Genomic DNA, 20,496 nt, shown 5'->3' on the forward strand with positions numbered 1-20,496 from the left:
ACTCTTTGGCACACTCTTCCAGCAGACCTTATCTTTCTCAGGTGAAAATCCTGCTCGTAGAGGCCCCTCCAGACCCTTAGACTCCATGCATCGTTTTGCCTCTTACCCACAAAATCCTCTTCATTTCTTTACGTTTCCTAGAAGCAATCAGGTCTCTGTCTTCTAAAGCATAGAAATGGGAGTCTGACACACCCATCCTTTTCCAGGACCCATGATGATCTTTGCTCCAAAGAAACCATTTGTACCAATTAGTTGTCCATGGATTTCACACATCACTCCCACTATTTCCATAGTGAACTCGCAGCATAACAATTAAAGGGTTCCTGGATTATTTACGACAAACTCCTAGTGGTCTCGTAATAAGAATCTGTGCTTCCACTGGGAGAGTTATGTCAGAATTGGTTTGTTAGGTCAGAGCTGATTTTCAGCCTCATTCTAGAGTTCTATTGGAAAGGCAACAGAAGGAAATTTGGTGGTAAAAATGACAAGCATAGTGAAAGCAAACTCATCTTTTTTAATGGGAGATGGGTGGAGCACCACCAGAGAGTTGCTCTGGCCAAAATGAGGCTTCAGATACCCCCACATTTATGTGCAAAAGGACATCTGCCACCACCCAGCTGCCCCTGTCCCACTTCTTTTTGCTCTGCTCCAGGAAACTCTATGAGCTGCCACCAGCTTTGGAGAATGCATGACTGCATGGCTCAGTGGGACCATCTCAGCCCAGGCTGGGAACTGCAATGTGAACGTCCCAGACAGCAGGTGAGGGACATGGAGAAGGCTCTAAAAATCCAGCTAATTTTCATACTTTCAATGCTCAATTCCATAAGTATTTTTCTTCTTTTCTTATTAGAGAGTAGAATAAATCTACAGGAGTAAGTCAGCCAAGGATTCTGGCACCGGGTAGGGAAATTCAGCTTCCTCTCTGCAGGTCAAAGAGGAAGGCCCAGGCATGCGCAGCGCTGCACTGGGAAGAGATGGACCTGGTAACTGAGTAGCACTGAATAAGTACCACGGGCATGTATGCAGACGGCAGAACATAACCTGCATTTTTTCCCCCTAAAACCCAGCCAAGCGACAACAGGGGTGGGCAAAGAACACTTGCCTAGAATCAGGCACTGGTTTCAATCTGGTTCTGCCATGTATAAGTATGTGACCTTATCCAAGTTTTCTTGCTTCTCTAAACTTTACAATTTCTTATTCTGATAAATGGGGCTAACACACCCATTCTTTCAGAGTCACTGAAGGAGATTCAGTGAGTAAACACATGAGAAACACCTAGGAAAATGCATGGAATACAAACGGTACTCAAGGAGACAGTACTTAGTTCTCATCCCTTGTCTAAGTATCCAAATTGGACCCTTAGTTTCTTCGCAAATGCAAATGCCAGAGTCTAGGAATGTCAGTCTACAGCTGTGCTCTTTTCATTGAGCATCACCAATATTTTGACAGGACTGGCCTAATATTATTCACCCCAGGTTCACTGGTACATTTCTGACCAGCTCTCATAAAGGGCTCAGGATCGCCCCTAGGGACATGGATGCTAATAATGAATACTTGCTAGTGATTTTCAATGCACTCTGGTTATTATGTTCAGTAGCAGAACAGTTCCTATCCCCGGAAAGGTCATTTATAATAGTATAAGGCAGCTTCTTCCCACCTTCCATTTCAAATTTTTCTGAGAACAGCAGAGAACTCAAACATTCATCCATATGCATTGGAAATACTATTCTGATCTGGCATTTGCATAAAAATACCAAAGCAACTTAAGGAACTGCAAGGCAGCTCTCCATCATGACACCACCTTCTTTTATTTTTCCGAGGCCTTCCCAGCACCGTCATATCAAAAGCCATTTTCATGTACCTTCCCAGTTTTATTCATCATAGCTTCCCTCTTTCTTGAGTGTGTGTGGGAAGGATGGGGAGGGCGGGGAGGAAGCAGCGACTTTCACTTTCTCACTTTGATTCTTTTGCTTCTAAGAAGTTGTCACATTTCACAGACTACACAGATCTCAAGTTTGGAGACCTTCTCAACTCACCTCACCCAAGACTGGTCTCTTCTTATTCTTAAACATTACTGAGAAATGGCCATATAGTGTTATTTGAATACTTCAAGTGTGTGGTTAACTATGCTTACACCAAGGCATTCCACTGTGAGGTACTTTTTGTTACAATTTCCTTAAACTGAGCCAAGATCAGTTTCCTTGTCATTTTTCACACATTGGCTGAAATTCTGCCCTGGAGTGCTCTTCTCCCAAGCATTTCATCTCTTCACATGCTTTTAAGTACCTTTAATATGCCGATAACATCCCAAATTACACATCTAGTCCAGATCTTTTTTCTGAGCTTCAGACCCAGATATCCACCTGCTCACTTAAGAATCTTACTGTGAGACCAGATGACTCACATGCCTGATCAATTTCCAAAGTCTTTTTCCAGTCTCAGTGGGAAGCCCCATTAACGCAACCATTCTCATGGCAAGGTTCTGGGAGGCCATCCTCGATACCACCTCCATTGACTTCTCCATCTCCACCTATCTATCACACCATGTAAGCCCTAACCATTCTTCTTCTACAGTACATCTCAGATCCACTGAATTATCTCCATCTCTACTGCTGCCACCATCCTAGAGTATGGCCTCCTAATTATCTCCCTGCTTTCACTCCTATTCACCTTCCACCCAGCCTTGTGACCCTATTCTGTACAGCCGCCAGCCTGAGCTCTGAAAAAACAAACCTGGTCACATTTTCCCCCTGATCAAAATCCTTTAATGGTTTTCGATCCATCTTTGGATAAGGTCCAAGCTCCTTATGGCCAACAAAGGCTCAACATGACCTGGTCCCTAAATAACTCTTCAGTTTCTTTTCTTCTTCTTCTTTTTTTTTTCTGCAATATTTTATTATGAACATTTACAACCAAATAGCAAGGTTGAAAAAAAATTACAGTGAACATCCATTGACTGACCACCTCAATTCTACCATTAACATTTGATACTTGCTTTATCATCTATCTGTTTATCCATCCCTCCATCCCAGCATTAATCATTCTTGGTTTTGGTCCATTTCAAAGTAAACTGTAGGCTCCAGTCTCATTCCCATCACTCCTCCTCTTGTACCCTACATTCAGCGCTAGGCATCTTCTCATTCTCTGAATCTGTCAGACTATTTTATATCTCTGGGCTTTGTACCTCTCGTCCGTTCTACCAGAAATGTCTTCAGCTCTTGCTACTTCCTGACTCATCCTTTGCTTCTCAGCTTCAATTCTGACTGAGAGGTGGTCTCTGAAACCCTAATCTAAATTAGATCCACCTTTCTGCCTTATATATGATCTCCAAGCATCGTGTGCTTTTCCTGAATATCACTTATTACAGTTGGCAGCCATACTTTTGTGTGTGTGTGAAAGAATTTGTTTAATGTCTACCTCCTCCACGAGACTGAAAGATCTGTGAGAACAGAGCCCATGTCTGTACTGGAACAAATGGGATCACCTCTGCAGGAAGTCAACTCATGTTTGCTGAAGGAATTAAAGGCAGAAGGAATCAACAGTTCTACAATTATAATATATTAATATAACAACAATACATGGACTAAGTGAATTTGTTCTTCCTTTAATATGTACAAGCAGTAGAGGTCTTTTAAGGCCTCGGAGAGATGATGAAACTTACTGGCTGCAGCACATAACCAGCAAGTACATTAAGGCAAATTGCTAAATAGCAAAACCATGGCTGGTGGCTGAGCCAGGAAGAGAGTGTGGTGGGTTTTAGTGACTTCTCTGCCATTTCCACTAGCCCTTCCCCTCGAGACCACCCTTAATCAACAGCAATCCAAGGAGAAAGTGTGCTTGCAGTGCAAGAGCAGCTTAAGTAACAATCTCAGCAGCTATAACGTATCGAGGGCGTTTATCTGGGTCTGGCTCTGTATCAGACACCGTCTTGAATGCTTTCCCTGTGTTAGACATTTTTTTTTTCCTGTGGCAGAGGTCCTGCTGTTATTCCCATTTTACAGCTAAGGAAACTGAGAACAGAATAGTTATTTTAAAACATGTTCCCTGACTTCCCCTTCTAACCAGACTGCCATTCCTAGAAACACCACTTACAGAGAATACTTATTCTGTCTGTGGCCCCAGAGGAGGAGTAGAAAGATTAATCTAGAAAACTCTCAGACTGCTCTAATGGAGACAGCATTTCAGTTGCTTCTAGCAAGTCTGATGCTTTTCGTAATGTATAATCCCATACACACACTTACAAACTATCCCTGCAAAGAATTTTACCCTTGATGGGAACAGAGTTTTATACACAAAGATAAAACCATTGTGGTCTTCCCCATAACGGGAGCTAATGGTTAAAGGAAAATGAGGCAGAGCAGAATTTCTTAGTAGAAGTGCATGGCCTTTAGACAGTCTTGAGTTGGAAGACAAGTTTTTCCCCTGACTGTGTGACCTTGACAAATGAGTATCACCTCTGGACCTTAGTTGCTCAGTTCTCTTATTCAACAATGGAAATAACAACACCCACTTAGCAAGGTCTGGCTATACTGAAATGCTACTTAGAGAAAGCTCAGTAGAGTGCTTGGAAAAGAGAAAATACTCAAAGATACTGACTTTAAAAAAGGGACGAAAACATAGGAAAAGGTAGAGGAGGGCAGTAACTTAATACTCAGAAGAAAAGAAAAGTCATAGGAAATATCTAATAAATGCACATCATGCATTCTTTTCCCAACAGAGAGAGAGAGAGAGAGAGGAGCTTGGGTAAAAGTGTCCTTTAGCATTTGCATTGCTCTTAGCTGGATGAACTTGCCTGCAGCTACCACTTACAATGCAAATTGAGCTTAGAGTCCTTCACACTAACTACACAGCAAAAACCTTTCAGCTTTAAATAGAATACTGCAGTGTGGCATGATCCAAGCAAAGGAAAGAAAAATTCAGAGATAAATGTGAAGGAGATTTTGGAGGAAAAAAAATGTCTGACATATCTGGGCAAGATAGGCAAATGCAGAAATATCAAAGGAGACAAAAAGAAAAGAAAGTCTATAGAAGGACCTAGAAACAAATTCCCCAGAAAGTGGGTTTAAGTTAATAAAGGGGAAGAGAACTTTGGGGCAAGCCCCCAGTGGAGGGGATTTTAACAAAGAATATTCTGATCTGGTGTTCCTTCAAGGTGTACTAGCACTTTTAAGGTATTCATCAGAAGAGGAAACACCCTTCCCACGCTGGCCAGCACTTAAAATGCAATTAGGGGTTGCATGTAAAAAGGCAATTTATATTGTCTCAGTTCTATTTTTTTCTTCTTTCCAGACCTTCCGTAAGATCAGGTAAAAGAAATCGGAAGCCTACTGCGAAATAAAGGTCTGTTTAGTTTTGAATGTGGGGTGAGCGTGCATGCATGCATGCATGCCATAGAGGTGCGAGGGAAGGGAGGGATCTGAGAAGCTAATTTGGAAAGATTTTAGAAAGTTCTTCGCTATACACTCATGCCTCATTTTGGACTATATGAATTTTACCCAGAATCAGTTTACAAAAATGTCATAAAATAGGAACAAAGACTAGGTAGTATCTAGGGTCCTGAAGGCAATATGGAACACCGTGTTTAACTCACTTCTTCATTCTACAGATGACACTGCTACACACGTTGCCTCAGTTTCCCCGTCTTCCCAGCTAAGTTCCTTTGCCTGCACTTGCAGGCACAATGCAGTACAGAAGAAAACACAAAGGCAGTCCCCTGTCTTTGTTGCCTCAAACGCAAAAAAAGGTGTGCCCCCCAAAGACAAAAGACCCAAAGGCAACTTCTCTTTTGGATGATACGCTCAGACACGGAGCTCACTGTATCCTACCTGGTAAGCGAGTCAGTGACAAAGCACTAGGACTGGGGAAGGACATCTTATAACCACGCTATCACCAGGCAAGTAAAAAGAATCAGCAAGTATGGTGCTTGGTATGGGGCAGAGACAAGCTGAACATCTTAAAAGCTACTTCCAAGCCCCTGAAGGCCAGAGCTCATACAGTTCTGCTTAATCTGTCTAGTGCCATGGACCTATGTATAGATGTGACGCTCACCAATAAAGACGATGAATGAATCATATATTTTCAACAGTGCTGGGCATTCTTTCTATCTAAAACTTCCAGGGACGTTTATAGAAGACGTTATATTATGTGTCTTTTTATTTCAGAGCCTGAATTCTTCTACATTTCTCTAGTAGTATTGATTTAATACTATAGAAATTTTATCATCCAAGAATAAGAAGGATAAATTAACATGCCTTATTACATTTCCCTGAAGCACATTCACACATTTTCCTCCCTTGGATATTACACTGTGACTATGCAACACTTTACAGGAGTAGTTAAAGATAAAGGCCTACAGGTAGAAAATGAAAGCAAAAATGCAAAAGTTTGGGTATCTGGGAAAAAAATGCTTCCTCTCTATTCCCACACAAAAGGTGAATGATTCCACCTGCTGACTTCCCCTGCCTCCCTGAACCTCACTCAAGCTAATATCAGAACAAGCTGGGGAGGGGGGGGAGGGAGAGAGAGGCACGACAATTTCACCTCTTGGCAAAGCTCGGCTTACTGAACCCTCTTGCTTTCTGCTGGCTGTTGATTCAGCAGAAACTACTGCTGCAGAATTCATAATGGTGATTTTTAAAGGCCCCACTGATCGCATTGCTCGCCCCACGTGTCAGACTCATTCGATCGCCGCCAGAATACTGTTCCCCCAGCCACCTTTTTATATCTTGCTAATGCACTTCCAAGGAGGAAGGCTTCGCCCTTTTTCAACGAGCCTTCGGGGCTTTTGATTGTCTGAGCAGGTAACCCGGCTGGAGAGATGAACCGGCAGGAAATGAAACCATGCCCTCCCTGCAGCCACCGAGACACGTCATTCGGTTCCAGGAGGGGAGAACCCAGGGTCCTCTTGGGCTCCCTTCCTTCCAATACCCCCCACCCCAAGACTCCATACATTTTGCGCGAGGGGTCATCTGCCTTTTGGGGGTCATTTTTCTAGCCGGAGCCCCACCCTGAAAAACCTAATCCCCGAGGGCCATTTTAACTCCCGGGGGCGCCGGGTCCACCTGCTGCTATACTCCCGGATCGCCTCGCGGAGCCCGGGATGGATGTGGCGCGCACCGGCGGCCGCCCCTGCGAGCCGAGCCCCCGCCCCAGCCCCAGGGCCTGGATAAGTCTCCGCCGCCACACGCCCCGCTGCCCACGGAGCACAGCGATCCGCAACTTGCGCCCGGCCCCAGCGGCGGAATGCGGCGGGGCTGGCGTTACCTTCGGTCGCATAGCTGTGGTCGCGCAGGAAACTGTTGTTGATTTTGCGGGTATCAATGTCCTCCTCCATTGACAGCAGGCTTACTTGCGTGGGAACCAGAAGCCGGCAGACAAGTATCCATGATCCCTCCCCGCAGCCAGTCTCACAGGAGAGGGGGGCAGGGGAGCCAGTGGGACTGCACCATGGTCCGAGCCTGAGGAGGAGACGGGGAGGCGAAGAGAGACAAAAATAAAAACCCGGCAATGGAGCTGTCACCTCCTCCACTCGGGATCTCCGAGGCTGCGGCGGCTCCTCCCGCGGTGCGCTCACTCCAGCTCCAAATCCCAGCGAGGATGCTGCGCCTGCCTCCGCCGCCTCCGGGTGCCAAGATGCGCCGTGCCCCGAGGGGTCTGGTCCCGCCCGCCGCCCCGGAGGCGCTCACAAGCAGGGCTGGGGAGATGCCCAACAGGTTCCCCTCGTTGGCAGCCGCTCCAAAATGCAAAATAGGGCCCTCCTCCCCCTGGGAGAGCGGGCAGCCGCGACAAAATGGTGCCTTTCTGGACCCGAGCTGCAGTGGCGAGATGGCAGGGGCAGGATTCAGGCTGGCCCGGCCCGGATGAGGGTGCTGGTCCCGCGGGAGGCTGGCTCTGGCTGGCGGGGGCTCGGCAGCCGGCGGGGAGCTGGGCAGGGCGCTGCGGCCGGCGCCAGCGCACTCACCCTCACACCCACACGCGCGCACTCGCAGCAGCTGCTGCTGCTTGCTGCAGGAGGCGGCTGGAGGCGGCTGGTGCATTAAAGGCGAGGCTCCTCCCAACCGCGTCAGCAGCCCCAGGACTCTTCCCTAGCAGCAGTGGTGGCCGAGGCAGAGGCTGCGGCTGCTCTCTGCTGCAGTGGGGCGCACGCAGCCGCGAAGCGGCACCTGGGCGGCAAGCAGCTAGCTTGCAGGTTCACGGCAAAAGCACAGACGAGCGCTTCCAACCTCCCTCCTCCCGTGCCGCACAGCTGAGGGCGGCGTTTACTCCAGCACCCAGAGTACCTAGCTCGCTGCCTTTCTCGGGACACCTGTGCTACAGAACAGCAGAGAGAAGTAGGTTCCCTTGGGTAGGCAAGAAGTCTACATCCCGGTCCCTGTTGCCCTTCTTCTATGATGCATGCGATCCCTTGATGAAGTTAAAGGGCGAGGCCTGGGGTTCGAAGCCCCATAGAGAGAGGTGAGTTTCATAGCCTAGCTGAAGCCCTCTCTGCGCTAGGAATAGAAGGGGGAGGAGGGGCCAGAACTTTCCTGCCATCACACCCCACGTCTCCCTTTCCAGAGTCACAAAGATGTTGTAACTGTGATTAGTCAGTCCGAAAAAGCCCACCGTCTCAGCCGTAGGAACAGCTGATGTTTGCTCTCCACCTGAAAGGTTCGTGGGAGCCCGGCGTTGGAGCCCTGTGCCCACAGAGAACCACTCCTTTCCGGAGGGAATTTCAAAGATCCAATGAATACAAAAAAAAAAAAAAAAAAAAAAAAAAAAAAGTCCTGTCTTCCTACTTCAACTAGGAAGAAAACACAGAATCCCTACCTCCCCGCCACGTTTCCCCAAATTGCAAATCACTAATTCCATATTTGAATGAAAGTGAGATCATTATTGTTATGAAACAACTAAGGTCATTTATGAAGCAACCCAGCTCACATTTTGGAAAAGAAATGTCCCGGGTTTCCTCCTGTAGAAGGTACTCATTTCCATGGGTGAAACTGCAGGGAGAGACATCAGCGACTGCTTTGCTCAGTTAAGCTCCACAGGTTTAGCTGGATGAGCCCACAGAGACCTGTGAGTTAATTATATACATACAATGCTTCGGCTAACACAATTAAGAAAGTATTTGAAGTTCAAAATAAATGGAAAACAAGTCCTTAACTCAGGTTGGGAATTGCCATTAGATTTCCATGAAGAATAGAGGCTTCTGGCAGGTGGAAAATGGCATTGTCCGCACCTCCAGAAAGCAACCTCCTATCGCTGGAAGAAGAGAGTAGAAATAGTCTTTGATATAATTTGGTGTGTGTGTTGGTGGGGGGTGGGGGGTTCAGCTTAGAATAGATTCCATTTTATTCTCATCTTGTGATTAAGTCCTACGTACTTGTTTGACTGTTTCTGCCAAATTCACATATAAAATTCCAGGAACAGAGGCAGACTGGTGCAAGTTGATTTAATCCACTTCAGCTCCACTTGCCATGGCTGGTTCTTCCACATCATGAGCTGTATCCATCACCAAGGCTCCAGGGGTCAGCTCATCTGTAGTTACACAGTCCAGCTTCTGTTGCAAATTATCATAATTGCGGGTGTGGGGTGGGAAGAGGGGAAAAAAGCTAAATTCATCTCCAAGTGGTGAGAAGACATCTTGCTTTGAGTTGAAATGAACTTTCATTGCCACCTTGGCATGGTATTTGAGATATTCTCCTCCATATCTTTGTACAACGTGGGCCAGATTGGAACAGATTTGCAAGATAAATCAGGTGGGCCTCGGCTCATTGGCCAGGATGCACTTGAGCAATTTTCCACTGTAACCAATGGGAGAAATGTCCCCTCCATCAATCAGGTCCCCTGGTTTACTAAAACTTCCCTTTCCTGTTTCCTGCAAAATTCATCCTACATTTATTTTATTCGACAGTATGGGCACTTCTTCCCCAAGACATGAGTTCTGAAAAGGCAAATTAGATGGCTCTCCATTAAGTAGATTAAGTAGATTCAGAGGGTTCTATTTTGTGAACGAGTCTTTACTATGGGCAATGGGGAACTAGCCCTTCCAACCAAAACCAAGAAAAGTACAGCCCTTGGCTTTGTGTGTTAGCACAATGATGTGCAGTAAAGGAAGTCAGTGAGTGAAGGCAGCCCTGTGCAATCCTGTGGTTCTAAGAGGACTACACAGACCACTTCCCAGAAGACTCGCTGACCTTCTTTCTCCTCCTCCAACAAGTCAAGTTCTTTCCAAAAGCTTTTGGCATTTGCACATGCCATTCATTCCCTGTGCCCCTTCCTTGTGTTCTTGGCACTCTTCAGCATCTCAGCTGAACTGTCCCGACTTCACTGAGGCATTTCCTGACCACATCATAGTCCGTTCCTCCAGTATTTTCTATCGCTATACCATTTTCCCCACTTTTCTTCTTCGTGGAATCTTGCATTTTGTAACAGTTTACTTACTATTGTCAACCAACCTTTGTAACTCTGCTATTAAGTGTCTATTAGTAGATGCTCAATTATATTTATTGAATGGAGATAAATATTTCTTAAGTGAAGGAGTAAATTACTGAATGTGTTCAGTGATATTTAGGTTTTAGAGTTCTACATTTATTAAAATTCTTACCCCCCCCAAACCCCAACAAGAAAACGTGTTGTGAGCCAGTATTTTTCTAGCTTGTAACTCCTATTCCTATTGAAGTAATTGTCCTGCCCATTCCTGTATGCATATGCACCAAAAATATTTACTGAGCACTTAATATATACCAAGAATTGTTTTAGGTACTGGGATATTTAAAACAGAAGAGTCCCTTTCTTCACAGAACTGAAATTCTATCATCTGATTGTGGTAATACGAGTTTTCTTAGAAATAGAACAAATGTATTATAAATCAAGAGACTATAGCAAAATGTTAAGTGCCAAGGCTCTGCTATCAAGCAAAGCTGATTTTCTGCCACTTACTATTATGTCCTTGAGCAAGTTACAAGATCTCCCTAAGTCATCTTTTTTTTTTTTTAATGTATTAACTAGGAAGAAAAATAGTACTACTTAATGGAGTTACTGTGGGGACTACATGAGATAATACTTGGAAAGAATATACTGCTGTCACATAGCAGTTATTACTAACTACTCACTATTATCAATAGTGAACAAATATTTACACACCTACCACAGGAGGTCCTGGGATAGGACGAGAGATTCAGCAGCAGCAGTGCTTAAGATGTACCGTCAGTCTCTGTCGTCATGGAACTTATGATCTTGTTTACAGTTTATGTAAAGGGGGCCACAGGCTACAAGAGGGGCAGCGGAGGTCACTCTGAAAGGATGACCTCATTCAGGATTGTGCTTTACACAGAAAAGGCCAATTACAAATACACAGCCTTCTTAAGTTACACAATCCAGCATGACAGCCTGTGAACACATTCTTTTTTCCATCACCTTTGTTACGTTCCCCCTCCCCCAATACTCTCATATACCCTCACCCTAGTCAGGCTCGTGCTGCCTACACTGGAACCTTGTAGGTCATCCTGTCCAATTAGCACATTAAATATCTAAAATTTAATTAAAACCTTTGACCTAAGCCAGCCTGGAGATTCTTAATACAGGCTTTAGGTGTCAGAGAGTCTTGGGTTTTTTGTCCCACCTCAGACATTTATGAATTTCATGACCTTTGTCAAGTAATTTAACATCTCTGAGCCTCTGTATTTGCAAAATGGAAGAAAATAATAGGAACTACTTCATCAGGTTGTTGAGCGGCTTCAGAGACAATGTAAGGAAAATGCTTAGTACAGGCTTGGCCAGTAGCCAGGACTCACTAAAAGGTCACTTCTTTCTCCTAGGAGTGGCTCATCGGGGTTTCTATCTGCAGAGAGTTGGGGAGAGGCACTACAAGGCAGTCACTCACGTGAACACAAGTGACCTAGAAACCTGAGTGTTACAGCTATCAATCTGCCTTAAACGAGCACTAGAAACTGGACATACGAGATTTTACCACCTTGCAAAAAGCCCTTTATAAGCCACAAAGTTCTGTGCCAATGGGAGGAATCAGGATTATCCTTTCTTGATTTTCACATTACAGAGGTTCAGGCCTGACCACATTTGTCTATCATGGAATCACACGAAATCTCTCTCTAGGATCACTCAGCCCTGAATGCACAACTGTCTCTCTGAGGTGGTTTATGTTGCATGCCCAGAGGATGACCTGGTTTGCAAGGTTTGCAATTCCTTTTTGTGTATGTTACAACACGTAATAAATACCACACGAGTGAGCCTTTAACCTAGGAGAAGAAAACAAAACATCTTGCCCTCAAAATGTTATTAATTCTAGATTCTGGATACTTAATGGATTTCACTGAGTACGTTTCCTCAAGTATCCCAGTACAGCAAGTTATGGGAGTAAATAGTGTTATACTGGAGCTGGTGTGTACTGGCTGTAGAAAGCTGACTGTACCAATTACATCTTTTTCCAGCTCTGCTTTGAGTGACATCACATTGGTTGCTTAAAATCTGAAATCTGCCATGGTGGGATATTTATATCATATAAATTTTTAAAAACCTATATAAATCAGGGCTTTGGCTTTTTTGCGGGGGCTGGGGTGGGGTCGGGGTGGTGTGTGGAGGAGAGCTGATCATCAAACATTTACCAGTATGCCAGTAGAAACACATTAATTGCTGATATATCTTTCTACTGATACCTGTTATCTGTTCAAATTTCCTCTCAATTCCTCAACACTGCCTCCCAAGCTGTGTCAATTTCCAGTATACTGCACCATCCAATCAAACTTCATAATTTAAATAACTTAAATAATTTAATTTAAATAACTCTTAAAATCCTACCTTTGCCATAAAGATTTCCCATATCCATCAGAGGAAACCTAATGCCTTTGTTTCACCCCCTACAGGCTGGTTATGAAATTGCCATGGTGGATCTGTGACTGATGGCCCCTAAATTCTCCTACAGCTGACGCCATGAGGAAAGCTGCATGCCCACTCTTTTCTACTGCTTAAGCTCCACTGTCACCTGACTTTTGCCCTGAATTTGACTAAATGCAAACCAAAACCATCCACTGTGCCTAATTTCATTGATAGCTCTTCTGCTTGCCTAGTTAGGATATTGATGCAATGATAGTAAAGGTACAAAAATCCAAGAGTTCAGACTGGAGAGCCTTTTCTCATTCACAGGTTTGAGTTAAACTTAGGCTGTCTTATTCAAGACAGTTTTATTTTGCATTACATTTGTCAGGTATACAGTGAGGAGTTACAAAACCAGGTTAGTTAGCCAAAGCTCAAAGGGTGCTGTCTAGTACCTGATTACATGTTTCAAAGTAAAATTTCAGTATAATTTAAACAAAAAAAAAATACAGATTAGGAAATGTCCTTAAATTTCTTTAAAGTGCACCAAGCAATAATACTTTACAGAATTCATCCTAAGAAAATAATCATGATGTGGGCAAAAATTTCACCCTGAGGGTATTTTTCAGAGCACTGTTTATAACCATAAAAAACTGGATACAAGACAAATGTCCAACAATAGAATTGTCTAGGCAAATTATAGTGTGTACATCTTGTGGAAAATTCTGAGCCATTGATATAATATTCACAGCTAACACTTGCTGGGCATCTATTATGTACTGGGCACTATACAAAGGATTTCACTAGCATTATCTCATTTAATTCTAACAACAGCCCCTATAAGGTAAGTATTATTATTATCTCCATTTTACTGAGGCTAATAGGGATAAATAATATACCCAGAGTCAAACAAATAGGAGCCTGGCACTGTATGTGTGTATCTGTGTGTTGGGTGGGTGGAGATCCCAACAGAATCTTGGAGGTCTTTTTCCAAACCACCCACCACTAGATTCTGATCCGTCCCTCTTAGGAATGAATAGCCTCTCAGTTGAAAATCACTACTATTGTGTTGGTGAGGAGGTGGCGAAATTGGAACCACCACACCCTGCTTGTGGGATTGTATAACGCAGCCACAAATAGTTGGGCAATTCCTCAAAATGTGAAACAAGAGTTCCCATTTGACTCCGCAATTCCACTTCTAGGTGTAAATCCAAGACAGCAGAAAACACATATTCACGTTAAAACTTGTAGATGAATATTCATAGCAGCATTATTCATAGCATCCCCAAAGTGGAGACAACCCAAATATTCATTAGCTGCTAAATGGATGAATAAAATGTGATATAACTACACAAAGGATTATTATTCAGCTATGAAAAGGAATGAAGTACTGATACAAGCTACAATATGGGTAGACCTTCAAAATATTACCCTAAGTAAAAGAAGCCAGTCAGAAATGACCATGTGTTGCATGATTCCATTTATGTGAAATGTTCAGAATGGACAAATCCATAGAGACAAAGTAGGCTAGTTGCCAGGGGCGGAGGTTGGGGGAATGAGAGTGACTGCTTATAGTTTGGCGATTTCTTTTTGGAATAATGAAAATGTTCTAAAATTACATAAGGGCAATCAATAGCTGCACAACTCTGAATATACTAAAACCCGCTGAACGGTACACTTTAAAAGGATGTTTCAAAAGGTACAAACTTCGTTATAAGATAAGTAAGTACCAGAGATGTAATGTACAACATGACAAATACAATTAGCACTTAACTTGTTAAGAGAGTAAATACTAAGAGCTCTCATTACAAGGAAAATTTGTTTCCTATTTAATTTCCTGTCTATATGAGATGACGCACGTTCACTGAACTTACTGTGATAATCATTTCATGATATATGTAAATCAAATCATTATGCTGCACACCTTAAATTTATACAGTGCTGTATGTCAATTATATACCAATAAAACGAAGAGAAAAAAAGGAGTATTTCAATAAAGCTGTTATTAAAGATTAAAAAATTAAAGAATATCTCAATAAGGCTGTTATTAAATACTTAAAAATTTCTGCTATCATAAACCACTATTACTTCTAGGAGTATGATATATCCTTCAGGTTAATATTAGTGCAGAAAAATGTAAAGGTGTGTAATGACAAGGATAGATGTTCATGCTATGTTGTTTAAAAAAGTCAAAACACAATGTACACTAACTAGTTATAAAAATATGTGTATGCCAAAAGGAATACATGAAAATATTTAGCAGTGGTTATGTGTGGTTCTTTGTTTTTCATATTTTCATCAAAGAAAATTTAGAACACGTATCATTTTTGTAGTAAGATGAAATTTTAAAGTTTTTTTTTAGTGTTATGAAACACTTTCTAGGGTGAAACTTTGTATTGAAAAGATCGAAAATCATTTTCTGCACATCAGAAAACTGAGAGACCCCGATATAAATGTATATGCTATCAAATGCACAAAACAGCTCTCTCCAACAGGAATATAATGCAAGCCACATTCATAAGTGTAGATTTTTCAAGCTGCCACATTAACAAGGGAAAAGAAACAGCTGAAATTAATTTTAATAGTATTTTTAAATATTAAAAAATTTGAAAATGAAATGAAAATATTTTATTTAATGCAATATATCAAAACATTGTGATTTCAACATATAATCAATAAAAAATAATGATATACTTATAGTCTTTTTAATGCCAAGTCTTTGAAATCTGGTGTGCATTTTATACTTAACAGCACTTCTAAGAACAGGCACATTTCTAGGGCTCAATAATCACACAGGCTTAGTGACTACAGCACAGGTAGAGAGGAACTAAAAACATGCTATTTCATTCACAAAATGAGCTTTATCATATTCTTCTAAAGAAAAATTTTCATCGACCAAGGGCTTGAACTAGACTGTAATGCCAAAACCACACTAAGAAACTAATCTGATAAACCTGACAACTATTTAAAGTAATACAAACTGAATATGAAAAAATATACAGACACACCTACACATATATTAATATAATAGTAAATTTGAACCCAATCTGCATTTCCCCTAAAATTAGTAAGATGAATTAATAGAATGATATAAGATAAAGACTCTAAGATGTGCTAAGATGCCACTACATAACAATATATAATAGATAGCAAGAAAGGTGTAATTCAGTCCTTGAAATAGTCACCACCCTAATAGGCCAACTATTTAGCTCAACAACTTTGGCTTCAATTCCAGCCAGTAGAAGAAGCCAAATAACTAGATGTTACTATTAAAAAAAAAAAAGAATTTTCACGGCTGGGCATCTGGACTCTATTACGACTACTAAAGGTGGATAAATTTAAAGGTACAGTTATAGGAATCTGGCTGAGAACTATTAGTCTTTCAGATTGGATCAGCGAGTAGAATTGTGTGGTCACATGATGAGTGGATTAATTTCCAAGGACTTAACTGAATTAGAGGCACCATTGCCTTTAACATTTGCATGCAAACAGTTTGGTGCATACAGCTGAGCACTCCCTCCTTTCTAAGTATCTGAGGTGACCTTATTCAGTCATGGCTTGCCACTCACTTGACGATAAAATCCCGAAACTGAATGTTGAGCACAAACCTCTCCCCTGACCTCCAGACTGATATCACTGACAGCTGACCTGATATTGCCCTGAGTATCCACCAGGCATCTCAACCCCTAACGCCACCCCCACCATACCTACTCCACCTCCTGTTCCTTGATGCCTCTCTCATTCCCCACATCCTTCCAGTTCATCAGCAAATCCTGCCAGCTCTAACTTCAAAATGCATCCAGAATCCAGTCATTTCTCACCACCTCCACGGCCACTACCAGCCTCCAACTACCATCGCATCTCATCATGATAGTTTCAATAGACTCTAACAAGTGTGTGATCCCTCCTTCACCCCTCTACAGAATGGCTTCTGTGCAGCAGGTGGAATGGTCCTTTTAAATGCAAATCGCTTCATGTCACTTTTCTACTCAAAGCCCTTTATTGGCTTCCTACACATTCAGAGTAACACTTCTTAAAATGCTGGAAAGATTTGGCTCCAGCTATAACTCTGTCCTTTTCTTTCTTTCTTTTCACTTTTCACCTGCAGCATCACCAACTCTTCTCTCAATCCCCTTCCCTTCACCCACACATAGACATAATGGCATCCTTATTGTTTGCCAAACATACCAGGAAGAGCACCCCCACCCAGAACCTTTGCACCTGCCGTTCCCTGAGAACCTTCCTTCAGACAGCAGCATAGCTCAGAGCTTCACTTAATTCAGCTGTCAATCCAGAATTGACTTTTCTGAGATGCCTTTCTTGACCACTTCATATAAAAAAAAATCGCACCCCTTCCTCCCAGTACTCCCTATCCCTGTGTTGATACCTGACAGTATACATTGATTTGGCTTTGGTTAATACACTAGTAGAACATAATTTCCAGGGAGACAGGGATATTTTTGTTCTCTGTACTGTATCCGGCACTAGAACAGTGCCTGGCACACATTGGTTACTTTAATGTACCTTTGGAAAGAATGAAACAGTCAATGTGTGTTCCCTTAAAAAGAAGATCAAACAAGGGGGGGGGGTCTTAATAAACAATAAGCCTAGGATTCTTGCATAGTAAAGAATTTGTCCTTGACCAAAGAGAGGTCTGGTTTTTGCCCTAGGCTTCTAGGAGGTAATCTATGTCAAACCTAATAGCAGTGTCTTTGTCTGGGGTGGGAGCTGCTACCTCTAACAGTTATGGTGGGGGACTGGCCACACCAGAAAGACCATGTGATGTAGGGTGGAGGATTTGGGTTGACCTGGAAACAAAGTTCAACCATGTGGGCAATTAATCAATGAGTCATGCCCCTATAATGCTCCAAAAAATCCTCTGAACACCAGGCTTAGGTGAGCTTACCTGGTTAGAAATACTCCATGCATATTGTCATACATCAATGCCAGGAGGGTAATGTGTCCTGAGAACAATGGAAACTTCAAGTCTGGGATGTCTCTGACTCTGCCCTGTACATCCCCCTTCCTTTGGCTGATTTTAATGTGTCCTTTCCCTGTAATAAACTGCAACCATGAATATAATACCTTTATACTAATAGTTCTGGGAGTCCTACTGAATTATTAAAATTGAAGGGAGTTTTGGAAACCCCCAAACTTGCAGTTGATGTCACAAGTGAGGACAGTCTCGAGAACTCTGCCCTTAAACTTTGTGACTTCACTAACTCCAGGTAGTATCAAACACATACCCAACAAGGTTCATGGTAAGATGTGGCTTAGCAATCATTCATTTTGGCCCATTATTTTCTAATGAAGAAAGTGAGGCCTCCAGAAAAGAACTGACTTGCCCAGATCACCCAGTGGTTGACAGACCCAGGGCATGGACCCTGGTGTCCTGGCTCCCACGCTCACTCCTCCACAATGACTCTCACTTTTGTTTTGGGAGACACACTACTTTTTCTTAAGAGGGAAAATAGCAAGTTATTGGACAATTAAATTGGGTTAACTTCCCAATACTTTAATCAATGAATTATGCCTGTATAATGGAGCTCCAAGGGGAGAAATTACTAGTCTCTTTTAAAAGTCATGAGGATGTGGAGAAAAGGGAACCCACGTGTACTGTTGGTGGGAATGTAAATTGGTGCAGCCACTATGGAAAATAGTGCGGAGAGTCCTCAAAAAAATTAAAAACAAAACTACCATATGATCCAGCAATTCCACTCCTGGGTATTTATCCAAAGAAAACAAAAACAGGAATTAGAAAAGATCTATGCACCTCTATGGTCATGGCAGCATTATTTACAATGGCCAAGATATGCAAACAATCCAAGTGCCTACAGATGAATGGATAAAGATAAAGATGTATATATACACACAATGGAATATTACTCAACCGTTAAAAAGAACGAAATCTTGCCATTTGTGACAACATCAATAGAACCAGAGGGTATTATGTTTAGTGATACTTTAGACAGTGAAAGGCAAATCCTATATGATTTCACTTATATGTGGAATCTAAAAAAATGAACAACCATAACAAAATAGAAACAGAGTCATAGATACATTTAAAAAAGGTAGTTATAAGGAGAGAGGAGAGTGAGGGGTAAAAAAGAAATAAGTGAGGGAGATTAAAGAGGTATAAATTTCTAGTTGCACAATAAACGAGTCATGGGTATAAAATGTACAGTGTGGGAAATACAGTCAATAACTAAGAAATGTCTTCAGTTGGTGACAGATTGTAACTAGACTTAGGGTGGTGATCATTTTGAAATGCATAGAAAAAAATCACTATGTTGTATAATAGGAACTAATATACTGTTGTAGGTCAATTATATTTCAAAAACAAATAAGCAAACATGCAAACTTATAGAAAAAAAATCAGATTTGTGGTTACCATAGGTGAGGGGTTGGGGCAATTGGATGAAGGTAGTCAAGAGGTATAAACTCCCAGTTATAAGATAAATACTAGAGATATAATGTACAAAATGTTAAATATAATTAACCCTGCTGTACATTTTATACAAAAGTCATTAAGAGAGTAATTCTTAAGAGTTCTCATCATATAAAATTTTTTTTTCTATTTCTTTAATATGGTATCTGTTTGAGATGATGGATGTTCATTAAACTTACTGGGATATTCATTCCATGATGTATGTAAGTCAAATCACTATGCTGTACGCCTTAAACTTATCCAGGTCTGTATGTCAACCATATCTCAATAAAAATAAAAGGGAAAAAGAGACCCAGGGGCCAGCGCTGGATAAAACTGAAGTAAGCAAGCTCCTTGCTCCTCTTCATCTCCCTCATCTCCATTTTTCTACCCTGATGTGGGCCAGGGTCGAGTTGCAGGAAGGCCCCTGACCCAGGGCTGCAGAGGTCTGGGAAAGAAGCCCTGATGCTCACTGAGAATCAGCATTAATCACGCTCTCCCAACACCAACACATTCTGCCTCCTTCTCCTGCTTTGGAAGAAAACTTCTAAGTATAGGCACCTTTGGAAGCCACAGGACATATCACACAGTAAACTCAGCTCATCCCGTGGGAAAACATTTTGATAACTGCAGAGTGCTATGCAAGCAAGGATAACACCCTGGCAGTTACCAAACTAGAGAGAGCAATTATAGAAGCTGAATATAGGAGCTAGATGGATCTTGAACTTGTAAGCAAGTTTGAGTATATTTTAAAACTCAATAAATATTTATGGAATAAATATCAAGTGAAAATAATTATATTAAACACCCCTCAAATAGAGACCTCGCTCATTTCCATTTGGCATCCGCAGCACTACAAGAGTGAGAACAACGTATGACAACCAGAGTCTATGAATTTACATTCAAAAAGTAGCATCGGCCCTGAGCAGTGACTTTAGCTTGTTGGGGTGACAGATCCTTTTGAGAACTGAAAGAAGATTTTGGACTCTCTCCCCAGAAGCAAACATAGTTTAGAGCACTTCCTGCTTCCAAACGCTGACTCATTATGTCTGTTTCATGGACAGAAAAAGAAAGGGAAAGACCTAGGACCCAAAAAACGTCTGAAATTGAACGCAGGTTGAGAATTACAGTGCTGCCAGCTCCCGTGTGTATTTCTATCTGAAGAGTCGTAAGAGTTATCACATGCATAGCACTTAATAGTAATGGTTTAAGGCCAGATGTGAGACTTCTTTGTAAGATGGGTCAGTAAAGTGTAG

The 20,496-nt window shown here is 42.2% G+C and overlaps 1 protein-coding gene across 7 annotated transcripts in view; it reads right to left on the reverse strand.

The window, feature by feature from the left end:
- The window catches only part of PPP2R2B (protein phosphatase 2 regulatory subunit Bbeta), a 424,375-nt gene that overhangs the window by 253,401 nt on the left and 150,478 nt on the right, over positions 1 to 20,496 (reverse strand). For 4 of the 7 annotated variants that reach the window (XM_032477042.1, XM_032477043.1, XM_032477044.1 and 1 more), the window contains one exon: positions 7,264 to 7,457. The exons of 2 other annotated variants lie outside the window; for them this stretch is intronic. In XM_032477042.1, coding sequence (XP_032332933.1) covers positions 7,264 to 7,457 — 194 coding nt within the window. Of the gene's footprint in view, positions 1 to 7,263; positions 7,458 to 7,960; positions 8,027 to 20,496 lie in introns of those variants that run through there. One more of the 7 variants, XM_032477046.1, reaches the window with a different exon arrangement.

Source organism: Camelus ferus, chromosome 3, assembly GCF_009834535.1.
Source record: "Camelus ferus isolate YT-003-E chromosome 3, BCGSAC_Cfer_1.0, whole genome shotgun sequence".
NCBI classification, from domain to species: domain Eukaryota; kingdom Metazoa; phylum Chordata; class Mammalia; order Artiodactyla; family Camelidae; genus Camelus; species Camelus ferus.